The 13,311-nt window shown below is 53.3% G+C and overlaps 1 protein-coding gene across 2 annotated transcripts in view; it reads right to left on the reverse strand.

The window, feature by feature from the left end:
- SFMBT2 (Scm like with four mbt domains 2) overlaps window positions 1-13,311 on the reverse strand; it is a 287,695-nt gene that overhangs the window by 112,414 nt on the left and 161,970 nt on the right. For both annotated transcript variants that reach the window (XM_075599415.1, XM_075599414.1), the window contains 4 exons: window positions 12,748-12,845; window positions 10,964-11,065; window positions 8,163-8,310; window positions 7,232-7,314 (listed from right to left, as the gene is read on the reverse strand). In XM_075599415.1, coding sequence (XP_075455530.1) covers window positions 7,232-7,314; window positions 8,163-8,310; window positions 10,964-11,065; window positions 12,748-12,845 — 431 coding nt within the window. The remainder of the gene's footprint in view (window positions 1-7,231; window positions 7,315-8,162; window positions 8,311-10,963; window positions 11,066-12,747; window positions 12,846-13,311) is intronic.

Consider the following 13,311-nt stretch of genomic DNA (forward strand, 5'->3'; position numbering starts at 1 on the left):
CCGTGCCTGCTCTCCCCCAGTGCTCGCACCCTGTGCCTGCTCTCTCCCAGTGCTCGCGCCCCCGTGCCTGCTCTCCCCCAGTGCTCGCGCCCCCCTCTCCCCCAGTGCTCGCGCCCCCGTGCCTGCTCTCTCCCAGTGCTCGCGTCCCCGTGCCTGCTCTCCCCCAGTGCTCGCGTCCCCGTGCCTGCTCTCCCAGTGCTCGCGCCCCCGTGCCTGATCTCTCCCAGTGCTCACGCCCCCGTGCCTGCTCTCCCCCAGTGCTCGCACCCTGTGCCTACTCTCCCCCAGTGCTCGCGCCCCCGTGCCTGCTCTCCCCCAGTGCTCGCGCCCCCGTGCCTGCTCTCCCCCAGTGCTCGCGCCCCCGTGCCTGCTCTCCCCCAGTGCTCACGCCCCCGTGCCTGCTCTCCCCCAGTGCTCGCACCCTGTGCCTGCTCTCTCCCAGTGCTCGCGCCCCCGTGCCTGCTCTCCCCCAGTGCTCGCGCCCCCTCTCCCCCAGTGCTCGCGCCCCCGTGCCTGCTCTCTCCCAGTGCTCGCGCCCCCGTGCCTGCTCTCTCCCAGTGCTCGCGCCCCCGTGCCTGCTCTCCCCCAGTGCTCGCGCCCCCCTGCCTGCTCTCCCACAGTGCTCGCGCCCCCGTGCCTGCTCTCCCCCAGTGCTCGCGCCCCCTCTCCCCCAGTGCTCGCGCCCCGTGCCTGTTCTCCCCCAGTGCTCGCGCCCCCGTGCCTGCTCTCTCCCAGTGCTCGCGCCCCCGTGCCTGCTCTCTCCCTGTGCTCGCGCCCCGTGCCTGCTCTCTCCCAGTGCTCGCGCCCCCGTGCCTGCTCTCTCCCAGTGCTCGCGCCCCCGTGCCTGCTCTCTCCCAGTGCTCGCGCTCCCGTGCCTGCTCTCCCCCAGTGCTCGCGCCCCCGTGCCTGCTCTCTCCCAGTGCTCGCGCCCCCGTGCCTGCTCTCTCCCAGTGCTCGCGCCCCCCTGCCTGCTCTCTCCCAGTGCTCGCGCCCCCGTGCCTGCTCTCCCCCAGTGCTCGCGCCCCCTCTCCCCCAGTGCTCGCGCCCCCGTGCCTGCTCTCCCCCAGTGCTCGCGCCCCCTCTCCCCCAGTGCTCGCGCCCCCGTGCCTGTTCTCCCCCAGTGCTCGCGCCCCCGTGCCTGCTCTCTCCCAGTGCTCGCGCCCCCGTGCCTGCTCTCTCCCAGTGCTCGCGCCCCCGTGCCTGCTCTCTCCCAGTGCTCGCGCCCCCGTGCCTGCTCTCTCCCAGTGCTCGCGCCCCCGTGCCTGCTCTCTCCCAGTGCTCGCGCCCCCGTGCCTGCTCTCTCCCAGTGCTCGCGCCCCCGTGCCTGCTCTCTCCCAGTGCTCGCGCCCCCGTGCCTGCTCTCTCCCAGTGCTCGCGCCCCCGTGCCTGCTCTCTCCCAGTGCTCGCGCCCCCGTGCCTGCTCTCTCCCTGTGCTCGCGCCCCCGTGCCTGCTCTCCCCCAGTGCTCGCGCCCCCTCTTCCCCAGTGCTCGCGCCCCCGTGCCTGCTCTCCCCCAGTGCTCGCGCCCCCGTGCCTGCTCTCTCCCAGTGCTCGCGCCCCCGTGCCTGCTCTCTCCCAGTGCTCGCGCCCCCGTGCCTGCTCTCTCCCAGTGCTCGCGTCCCCGTGCCTGCTCTCCCCCAGTGCTCGCGCCCCCCTGCCTGCTCTCCCCCAGTGCTCGCGCCCCCGTGCCTGCTCTCCCACAGTGCTCGCGCCCCGTGCCTGCTCTCCCCCAGTGCTCGCGCCCCCGTGCCTGCTCTCTCCCAGTGCTCGCGTCCCCGTGCCTGCTCTCCCCCAGTGCTCGCGCCCCTCTGCCTGCTCTCCCCCAGTGCTCGCGCCCCCGTGCCTGCTCTCCCCCAGTGCTCGCGCCCCCGTGCCTGCTCTCCCCCAGTGCTCGCACCCTGTGCCTGCTCTCTCCCAGTGCTCGCGCCCCCGTGCCTGCTCTCCCCCAGTGCTCGCGCCCCCTCTCCCCCAGTGCTCGCGCCCCCGTGCCTGCTCTCTCCCAGTGCTCGCGCCCCCGTGCCTGCTCTCCCCCAGTGCTCGCGCCCCCTCTCCCCCAGTGCTCGCGCCCCCGTGCCTGCTCTCTCCCAGTGCTCGCGCCCCGTGCCTGCTCTCCCACAGTGCTCGCGCCCCCGTGCCTGCTCTCCCCCAGTGCTCGCGCCCCCTCTCCCCCAGTGCTCGCGCCCCCGTGCCTGCTCTCTCCCCCAGTGCTCGCGCCCCCGTGCCTACTCTCCCCCAGTGCTCGCGCCCCCGTGCCTGCTCTCCCCCAGTGCTCGCGCCCCCGTGCCTGCTCTCCCCCAGTGCTCGCGCCCCCGTGCCTGCTCTCCCCCAGTGCTCACGCCCCCGTGCCTGCTCTCCCCCAGTGCTCGCACCCTGTGCCTGCTCTCTCCCAGTGCTCGCGCCCCCGTGCCTGCTCTCCCCCAGTGCTCGCGCCCCCTCTCCCCCAGTGCTCGCGCCCCCGTGCCTGCTCTCTCCCAGTGCTCGCGTCCCCGTGCCTGCTCTCCCCCAGTGCTCGCGTCCCCGTGCCTGCTCTCCCAGTGCTCGCGCCCCCGTGCCTGCTCTCTCCCAGTGATCGCGCCCCCGTGCCTGCTCTCCCCCAGTGCTCACGCCCCCGTGCCTGCTCTCCCCCAGTGCTCGCACCCTGTGCCTGCTCTCTCCCAGTGCTCGCGCCCCCGTGCCTGCTCTCTCCCAGTGCTCGCGCCCCCGTGCCTGCTCTCCCCCAGTGCTCGCGCCCCCGTGCCTGCTCTCCCACAGTGCTCGCGCCCCCGTGCCTGCTCTCCCCCAGTGCTCGCGCCCCCTCTCCCCCAGTGCTCGCGCCCCCGTGCCTGCTCTCTCCCAGTGCTCGCGTCCCCGTGCCTGCTCTCCCCCAGTGCTCGCGCCCCCCTGCCTGCTCTCTCCCCCAGTGCTCGCGCCCCCGTGCCTGCTCTCTCCCAGTGCTCGCGTCCCCGTGCCTGCTCTCTCCCAGTGCTCGCGCCCCCGTGCCTGCTCTCCCACAGTGCTCGCGCCCCCGTGCCTGCTCTCCCCCAGTGCTCGCGCCCCCTCTCCCCCAGTGCTCGCGCCCCCGTGCCTGCTCTCCCCCAGTGCTCGCACCCCCGTGCCTGCTCTCTCCCCCAGTGCTCGCGCCCCCGTGCCTGCTCTCCCCCAGTGCTCGCGCCCCCGTGCCTGCTCTCCCCCAGTGCTCGCACCCTGTGCCTGCTCTCTCCCAGTGCTCGCGCCCCCGTGCCTGCTCTCTCCCAGTGCTCGCGCCCCCGTGCCTGCTCTCTCCCAGTGCTCACGCCCCCGTGCCTGCTCTCTCCCCCAGTGCTCGCGCCCCCGTGCCTGCTCTCCCCCAGTGCTCGCGCCCCCGTGCCTGCTCTCCCCCAGTGCTCGCACCCCCGTGCCTGCTCTCTCCCAGTGCTCGCGCCCCCGTGCCTGCTCTCACCCAGTGCTCGCGCCCCCGTGCCTGCTCTCCCCCAGTGCTCGCGCCCCCGTGCCTGCTCTCTCCCAGTGCTCGCGCCCCGTGCCTGCTCTCTCCCAGTGCTCGCGCCCCGTGCCTGCTCTCTCCCAGTGCTCGCGCCCCCGTGCCTGCTCTCTCCCAGTGATCGCGCCCCCGTGCCTGCTCTCCCCCAGTGCTCACGCCCCCGTGCCTGCTCTCTCCCAGTGCTCGCGCCCCCGTGTCTGCTCTCTCCCAGTGCTCGCGCCCCCGTGCCTGCTCTCTCCCCAGTGCTCGCGCCCCCGTGCCTGCTCTCTCCCAGTGCTCGCGCCCCCGTGCCTGCTCTCTCCCAGTGCTCGCGCCCCCGTGCCTGCTCTCCCCCAGTGCTCGCGCCCCCGTGCCTGCTCTCCCCCAGTGCTCGCGCCCCCGTGCCTGCTCTCTCCCAGTGCTCGCGCCCCCGTGCCTGCTCTCTCCCAGTGCTCGCGCCCCGTGCCTGCTCTCTCCCAGTGCTCGCGCCCCCGTGCCTGCTCTCCCCCAGTGCTCGCGCCCCCGTGCCTGCTCTCTCCCAGTGCTCGCGCCCCCGTGCCTGCTCTCTCCCAGTGCTCGCGCCCCCGTGCCTGCTCTCTCCCAGTGCTCGCGCCCCGTGCCTGCTCTCTCCCAGTGCTCGCGCCCCCGTGCCTGTTCTCCCCCAGTGCTCGCGCCCCCGTGCCTGCTCTCTCCCAGTGCTCGCGCCCCGTGCCTGCTCTCTCCCAGTGCTCGCGCCCCGTGCCTGCTCTCTCCCAGTGCTCGCGCCCCCGTGCCTGCTCTCTCCCAGTGCTCGCGCCCCCGTGCCTACTCTCCCCCAGTGCTCGCGCCCCCGCGCCTGCTCTCTCCCAGTGCTCGCGCTCCCCTGCCTGCTCTCTCCCAGTGCTCGCGCCCCCGTGCCTGCTCTCCCCCAGTGCTCGCGCCCCCGTGCCTGCTCTCTTCCAGTGCTCGCGCCCCCATGCCTGCTCTCCCCCAGTGCTCGGGCCCCCGTGCCTGCTCTCCCCCAGTGCTCGCGCCCCCGTGCCTGCTCTCCCCAAGTGCTCGCGTCCCCCCCTTACCATAGTGTGGTGTCACGTCACATGACCCCGCGGCATCACTTGGCGCCTTGTTCCGAAGCCGGCTGAATCTCGGTAAGTTTAATTACAGAGGTCTCACGTGGTCCCCCGGCATTTAATTTGACTGCCTTGGGGAAGAGCGCGGGGTATCTGTAACTGCGCGCCCCCCAGTTGGCGTACCCCCCCAGTTGGCGTACCCCCCCAGTTGGCGTACCCCTAACGTAGAGGACAAGAAAAAAAAAGAGAAAAGCCCTACACTACAAAGAGACAAAAACGTCAAAACTTTAAGGGGCTTATTCAATAAACTCTGAAACTCTCTAAAGTCAAACGTGCCGCCTCGGAGCTTATTAAATAAGCCCCTAAATAAAATAACTGACACTTGAGTGGCTGTCACAAAGTGCCAACAGCTGCAGTCTCTTGGAAAATGACATCCAAGAAGCATTGAGTGACTGACGGGGAGGGGTGGGGTCTTCGTAGGAGACACACTGCTTATGAAATGGGAGAACTTCACTGAAGAGGTCCTGCTTTGAACTTTGGACACTATATGTCACGCTGGTCGCCTCTGGCGCTAAACATGACACTGTTATATGTCTTTTGCGATCCAGCGACTCGGAGGATCTGGGATTTCTGTGTAGCTGAAGTGTCGGGGGCGAGTGCAACAATGACACAGCGGAGAATCACTTCGGACGCCTGGCAGGGGGCAATGCATACAAACCCTAATCTCCAATGATTAAGGACTGACAGGAAAATAGCATCCAAATATTACTGGGATTAACTACTCCCAAGTAAAGCATAATGCCCTCATCTATTTATAGATTGCTTTAACAACGTTCACGGGTTACTTCAGCTACATATTAATGCAGGGGAGGCCAACTCACGTCCTCAAGGGCCTCCAACACGTCAGCTTTTAAGGATATCCCTGCTTCAGCACCAGTGGCTCAATCAGTGGCTCAGTCGAAGACCTGTGCTGAAGCTGGGACTGATTGAGCCACCTGCGCTGAAGTTGACCAGTCGAAGACTGAGCCACTGATTGAGCACCTGTGCTGAAGCATGGATATCCTTAAAACCTGACCAGTTAGTGGCATTACTGTATTAGCGTTGCCTGCCACAGAGTTACTATTAGACAGTGATTGAAAGGCTGCCACGCCTGCGTAGGTAAGCCCCGGGAGCAGTCTTGCTACTTTCCTGTGCTGGAATGGAGCATCAGTAATGTACGAGACTGAAACTGTCAAAAACAAAGCGTTTGCATAGGACTGGCCCACCGTCTAATAACTCTGCATTGAAAAGTAATTCACTTTCAAACATGGAAGTGCTGTAAAGGCCAGTGGTGGCCATTTTATTACACTAAATACATACACAGATCAATGTAATGACTAACACTTAATGTGTAAGAATGCCCTTTTTTTAAGACACTTTAATTTTACCAGCACCTGGCAATAATGTATCTATGTATTTTTACAGAAGAAATTAAATGGTATAATCTTCCCCATACAAAACGCTGATGGCATATTAATGCACAACCTGCACACTCGGGTTTCAGCAGAGTGGAAGCACTCGGTCACTCACACCTTTTTCACTTTTTAACAAATTAACATTGTTTTTCATATTAAGGTTCACAGCAACAATAAAGTAAGTCGGTTAACAAAAAAAAATCGGGTTATTATCATAGATGGTTCACTGTACTAAGTTATAGGGGTGTGGGGGACAGTCAGTAAGTGGCTGTAGCTATATCACACCTGGTAATCCAATTCACCACTAGGGTTACCACAGGTGGTACAGATACTGTAGTGCCGACGATTATTCTAAAACAAATCGGGGGCAATCACCAAAAAGACCCGGGTACATGCTGCAACATTTCACACATTTCTGCAGACAGACTAATGGCTCATCGGATTAACAGCGGGGGTCCCTGGCTGTCCCATTCAAAATGAATGGGACTGCCAGGGACCCCTGCTGTGTTAATCCGATGGGCCATTAGTCTCTGCAGAAATGTGTGAAATGTTGCAGCATGTACCCAGCATGTACCTGGGTCTTGTTGGCGATAAACCCAGATTTTCCAAGGCAAATTTAAGGCAAGTGTTAGAATACTCGTCGGCGCACCTGTAGCTCAGTTATATATGAATACAATACGCTGTGATAAAAAATGGAAGTATAGTAAAATGATGCACAATAAGCTTCAGTTTTATGCATTTGCGCAGCATATATTTGCAGCAATGTTGTACTTACGGCATCCATTGTTTCGCATTTAAGGCTGCGTCCACACTGCGTGCGACCGGTGCGAACAAAAGGCCGCACCTCAATGAGGCAGGCCATAGATCGCACGACGGCGCGGCAGACTTTTCGCAAAGACCAAAAAAATGTTGTTTTTGTCGCGCGACGGTCGGGTCACGTGGGGCGGTTCAGCCAATGAGGGCGGACCGCTCACGTGATGTCACGCCTCCGCCACGCCTCCCCTTCGTGCGCGCGTCAATAAAATCCCAATGCCCACGGATCGCTCAAGCTACAGGCGTGTGTGAAGCCATGCGCTCCGTCACGCGCAGGCCTGCTACTTCCCAGGCCTAAGGGGGTCATTCTACATACACCAAAGTAGCTGTTCAGGCCCTTTTAAGACCAAAATCCCCACTATGAGAATTTTACGGCCCCAAACATCCAGAAATGGCCGCTCTGTTGCATTTACAATTAGGCCCTAAATCTAGGAGTACACAAAAACTTCATACAATAGAGCCACGCTGTTACGTACTTACATTTCTGAAGCATGTATGAGGTGCAGCCTCGGCTCCGCACTGCTTCTGGTAATCCGCCCAGTCAAAGTCCTGCCCTGGGTAACCTGTGCGTAAGGACAGGACATTGTATTCATTCACCATCCATATGGAGCCATAGCTCCGGAAATGTAACATGCATGATTTCATCATTAGGTTTGTGTCTCTAAGCCAGTGGTTCCCAACCCCAGTCCTCAAGAAAACCCCCAACAGGTCAGTTGTTAATAATATCCCTGCTTCAGCACAGGATGTTCAGTCAAAATGACTGAGCGCTACTGACTGAGCCACCTGGGCTGAAGCAAGGGATATCCCTAATACATTGCCTGGTGGGGATTCTTGAGGACTGGAGCTGGGAACTGCACTAAGCTACAGTATAGAATCTTAGCCTTACATACAAATTCTAGCAATATATAAATATTGACATGGGAAATAAGTGGGAGAGGCTGATTCAATGGGTTCACCACAATCTTTCCTATAATCGAAGTAGTTCAAAGCTACACTAGCCGTACTGGTCCTGGAGAAGAGCAGATTCATTGTAGATTTGAAATAAAACAGAAGTGAACCGCGCTCTAGATAGTAAAGGTGAAATTAACAATGTGATTCAAAGTGTGTATTCTATACAACTTATCTACTTATGTGATCATAGAAAGTTACATCATAAACAGTGCCTAAGAAGTACGAGGATATATTGACAAATCAAATGCACTGTCACTATCTTCATAAATTATCACTGAGAGCCAAAACATAAAGATCTTAATGTAATAAAATATTAAAAGCTATTATTCACACTGCATTTGTGGCTTTGCGCAGTGCACGGATGACAGCATGCAGAAAGGACAATGTGTAATATGTAAAGAAAACTAAATGTCCCAGTCCCTCAATGAAACAGAATGTACTGTACTCGCCAACAACAGACCTTTGGGCGGGGTGAGATTGACTCCGTTGATAAGGCACCATTGTATGGGCAAGAGCCCTAAGGAATCTGTATGGCACAGCATGGACACTTCTCGGGCCTCCGGTCTCAAGTCATCGATAGTCACTTGGAAATAAAGATTGTTAAAAACCTGCAAACAAAAAAAAACAAGGAAGTGTGTTTGCTTCATTCAAGCGCTGGTAAAGCAAAATGCAAAGTCCTTTTAATGAGTAGTGAAAGACAACAAGGCCTGTTGGAAATGAACGAACGTGATAGCACATTCCCATATACAACGTGTAATGCTGTTAAATGTGCGTCATCATTTTTAAAATGTACAATAGCCAGAAAGGCAGAAAACCCCAACTGTTAATATCCAATGACCTCAATTAAATGTCGGCGTTCAATCACAAATGGACATTCAGTGGAGGTTAATGAGAGGAACCCCCATAAAATCGTTGAAGGACATTGTTCCTGCAAATGAGAAAGACGACCAGCCAATAAACAGCACTCATTATCAATGACATAACAGCTGTGTATATCCAACCATTAAAAAATGGCCGGCTGCAGTCATTTCGAAAAACAATGCATGGCTGCAAATGCCCCAGCATAAACCATGTGAAGACTCAATACAAAGTTTCAATTGGTGTTACTTCCGGTGATAAGTTCTTTTATTTTACGGATAGCCTTTTTTTTTTACTGCGCATTGCAGTCATTCTCACTTTTTTTTTTAATGTATTGTGACAAGGTGAAATAGACTGTTTGTGTCATTAAAAGATTAGAGTGAATTGTCTTCCCCGAGTCGAAGGGATTAACACCTCTGGGCTCCAGAGGCACAGGTGCTGGCGATTAAGCAGAAGCAGCAAAGGGTTTAAAAACCTCCCTGAAAAGAGGGGCGAGAACAGGATGCCTGCCTGGGAGAAACCTGTGACAACATGAACAGCTTAAGAGACATACAGGAACAGCAAGGGAAGGGTTGCCCAAGAAAGATGCATTAAAATATATATATATATATATATATGTATAATGGCTTGCCACCCTTCTGGTAGATAATTAAATATAATGGCAATGTGTTCTTAGTTTAGCCTCCAAAAGACCAAGGTTTTATTTTAATGGGATGGTGTCTCAATTTCATTTGACTTTTTGGGAGCTAAATAGTTTTGCCCTTCAAACCCTTCCTGTGCTTGTCCTCCATATCTTTGTCATCCTGCCATGGGTTACTTATGTGTAATGTCATGTGTGGTTGTCTTGAACCAAAGAACTGAATAAAAAGCCAGATGTTATTTAGAAACAACTCGTGTTACGATTCGAGAGAGACCAGTGCAACGTATTTCTTTTACTGCTTTTTAAAGCAGCAATACGGTCTATCCAATATTTTTAATGACTTTTTTTTACAGAAATGAAAAAGAGTCCTTCATACTGTAGCTGAAATGCATTATTTTAAGCTCTGGGAACCCGCTGGTTCCAGAGATACTTAAAGTTTTGGTTGCCAGCGTTTTCCTCTCCTATAGGGAAATTAAAATGGCCACAAAATCATACTAGTCCCATGGGCCAATAGGAAGCCGCATCGTCCCTAGGGGGATGACATTGTGGCTTCCTATTGGAGGATCATTTAAACGTCCAGGAAGTAACAAAAACCACTAAACAAGTATGTATCTCAGAAACCAGGGGAAGGACACTTTTGTTCAAATTATGTAAAACAAATCTTTACTGAAATTCGATGGGAATGTGGCTTTGTATATTAGATCTTTTTATTTGAACAATAATGCCTCTGTAAGTTGTAATTTCATATGCTGAAAGATGTCTTTTGTTTTCTATTAGGAGGGTATGCCTAATGCGTAATACTTCTGCAGTCAAAGGACCACAGTGTGGGATCGTAAGTGCAAACAATCACTAATGTAACAATCCCTTGCATTTTCCAAGCACAAGCTCCAAAATAAACATTTTACCACCATTAAAAAAAAAAAAAAAAAAAAATCATCCCTTGGAAATGAATGGATCTACAAAACTCTCAATGTTAATAACAAATGCATGTATTTCCTAAAAATAAGAGCTTGAAATCATCCTTATTAAAATAAAGCATTCACATTTTGTAAAATATTATACAAGTTGAGAAATGAACACTAAAGATCAGATTGCACCTAAATGTAAACATTGGGGCAGCAATTGCAGCAGATGTCTGCTAAATGTCTTGTGAATGCTGCGTATACTGATCCTCTCTGGCACAGCGGGGTTACAATTCATCACAGTATCATCTTATTTTATTTTCACGTAAATTGAGGGATGCCAGAATAGAGAGTAAAGCAGCCTGATCTGTTATCCGACAGAAGCTTCGTTCCTTATCACTGTTGCATTTCAAACTCCTAGGCTCAAAACAGAAGATCTAAGCTGCGACGCTGGAGGAGGAGGGCGGCAGAAAAAAAGTGAGTGTCTAAGGGCGCAACATTTGAAAAACCTCACTGACAATTCCCATCTAATTGTAGGATATGTTAAAAAAAAAAAAGAAAAGGTTTCATATAATGCGGGTGTGTGGTGAACCTCTTCCTTTCCCCTACACAGGATTAACATGTAAGCAAAACTATTCTTAATTCATCAGATAATGAGGAAATAAAAATGTCGGCATTTAGCCCTTCAGATGGACTGTATTGTGTGTTATATTGCAGCTTTGCCAGAGAAAAGGTCAGAACCACAATCATTTGTTGTTATTCCTTTAAATGCCGTTGAATAATAAATTCATGATTTCCGCTAACAACGAGAAAGGTCTGCGAACACTTCCTTGTAAACACACAGCACATCACATGACTAACCTTGGTCACTGTTGCAGGACGGATATGAGAAGGTTCGTTCGGATCCACTGCCTCCACCTTCATCCCGGGACAGAAAGAATGGCTCCTTAAGTCAGCGTGATCCTTTATGGAAACAATAGGGTGGAAATGACCATAAGCAAACAAATCAGAAGGGTGTTTCTATCAGGGGCAGAACATGGGAGTACTTTGTGCTGCACAATGCCATTTACTAGTTTGATATTTACTGTAGTATCAATTTAAGTACTACGGTTTGGTTTTCAAATCATTGCAAAGTGGAAACATTTGTAACGGTATCAAAATAAAATGACAATAAAAATGGGATAATACAAGAATTACCACAACAAGCATCTATCACACGAGTGTCTTGTGCACATTGTTACTAAGGAATTTCAATTCTAAATCGGTGCACGAGTTGCATTACAGATCTTTCTTTTTTTTTTAGTTTTTTATAGCTAGCTCTCTGATGAGCGATGTGTTTCAGACAGTGGTGGATTTGGGAGAAGGAGCGGCTCAGTGAGTCACAACACTGACTGGCACAGGAGCCAGGTTCAATTCCCGGTGTCGGCTCCTTGTGACCTTGGGCAAGTCACTTTATCTCCTTGTGCCTCAGTCACCAAAACACATAGATTGTAAGCTCCATGGGGCAGGGACCTGTGCCTGCAAAATGTCTCTGTAAAGCAGTACATACAAGAACATATTATTATTATTTATCATTTTGCAGCTCATAGGTACTTAAATTTATGCCGCCCCGGGCTGCCTCCTTCTGCGGTGTCAAATTATGCCGCAACATCACGTGACGTCACACTTCCATTACAATGCGATGTCACGTTGTCATGGCAACGCGTCACCATGTGACGTTGCAGCGTCTTTTAACACCGCAATGCTACGGAAGGAGGAGGGTGGGTGGGGCAAAGGAGAAGGTAAGAGAGCTAAACAGAGGCCCCACACTCTCTCCCGGCAATGTGGGGAAGGAAGCGAGGACTCGGTATATGGGGGGGAAAAGGGAAAATAATCAAAATTCCCCCCCAAAGTGTTCCGGCCTAGGCCCGGCCATCTCGGACCTAATGGAAAATCCACCACTGGGTTCTGGGTTCAAAATGTTAACCTTCCCCCGCTATCTGCAGATGTAGGAGGCTTCTCTATTTTTAGTACCACCAGCCTCCGTAACCGTCTTGCATTCACACTCTTGCACTGCACAGTAAACTCTCTACCCTATTTATTTCCATAATGGCTACTGTAATATTTCTTCAATTGGCCTTAGTCTTGCCTCCCAAATCACTTCTGTATTTCATTCCTGGTTCACTATTTATCCAATGCATTAAACACTTCGAACGCACCCTAACTCCTCACTAAATCTACCACCATCACTTTATAATGTCCTACATTTGAAATATAACCATGTAATAAACATGTAACTTTTTGTGAAACGATTCTTCCATTTGCATTGTACAGGCTACATTTAAGCCTGATAATACAGAATGACAGAGCAATTACTCAGGACAAATTAACATCTTCAGTGGGACATATTCACTACATGGTGCTAAGCCATCAGACACCTCCCAGACATTCAAGTGTTTTATGGATTACTACCTATCTATTAGTAATTATGACTCTGTTCCCCTCACTCTAATTGCAAGAAGTCTTGCTTGGCTCCTTATCAATGACCGCAAACTATTCTATACTTTTTGGAGCATACAGTACGAGCTTATGAATCTCCTTTTTGAGTTATGTCTTTGTAAAGTGGTTATGGAGTTTTGTTGCATTGTTCAAAACACTCGTCTTACCTTAAAAACTTCTACTGGAAGAGGACATCGTGCTGCATCCACCAGAGATTTCTCCAGAGCACATTTCCATTCTGCCATGCTCTTCAGTGGACAAATGTCTATGACATGAAGATGCATACGTTAAATCTCCAGGGGTGGGAATAATAGAAATGTGTATAATGCTTCCTTAGACAAAGCTTTTTAAAAATAAATAACGTTGACAGACTGTTTCATATGGATGGTAACAATAGGGGATATTATTTCAGATTTTTTTTCGGGGGATCATCTACAAATAAATACTTTCTTGTACTAATATATTATTTTGTTTATTTGCTGCCTGCTAAATCCCTAAGGTTGTCGGACCTCACACATTTTGTGGCAAGTCGCTTCCTTGTTGTTGGCATACACTATGTGGAAGGGAACGTCTTGTCAAAGCCGTGCAGCCGCCACCGCCGAAGGCAGCTAACCGTCGGCCGTTTCGCCGCTAAGTGATGAGCTGTTAACTTTAGGGGTTTTAAGTAAAGGGCGTAAGGATTAGGGTTAGGGGTTCAAGGCTAAGGGGTTAAGGTAAGGGGTTAACTGGTA

Source organism: Ascaphus truei, chromosome 5, assembly GCF_040206685.1.
Source record: "Ascaphus truei isolate aAscTru1 chromosome 5, aAscTru1.hap1, whole genome shotgun sequence".
NCBI classification, from domain to species: domain Eukaryota; kingdom Metazoa; phylum Chordata; class Amphibia; order Anura; family Ascaphidae; genus Ascaphus; species Ascaphus truei.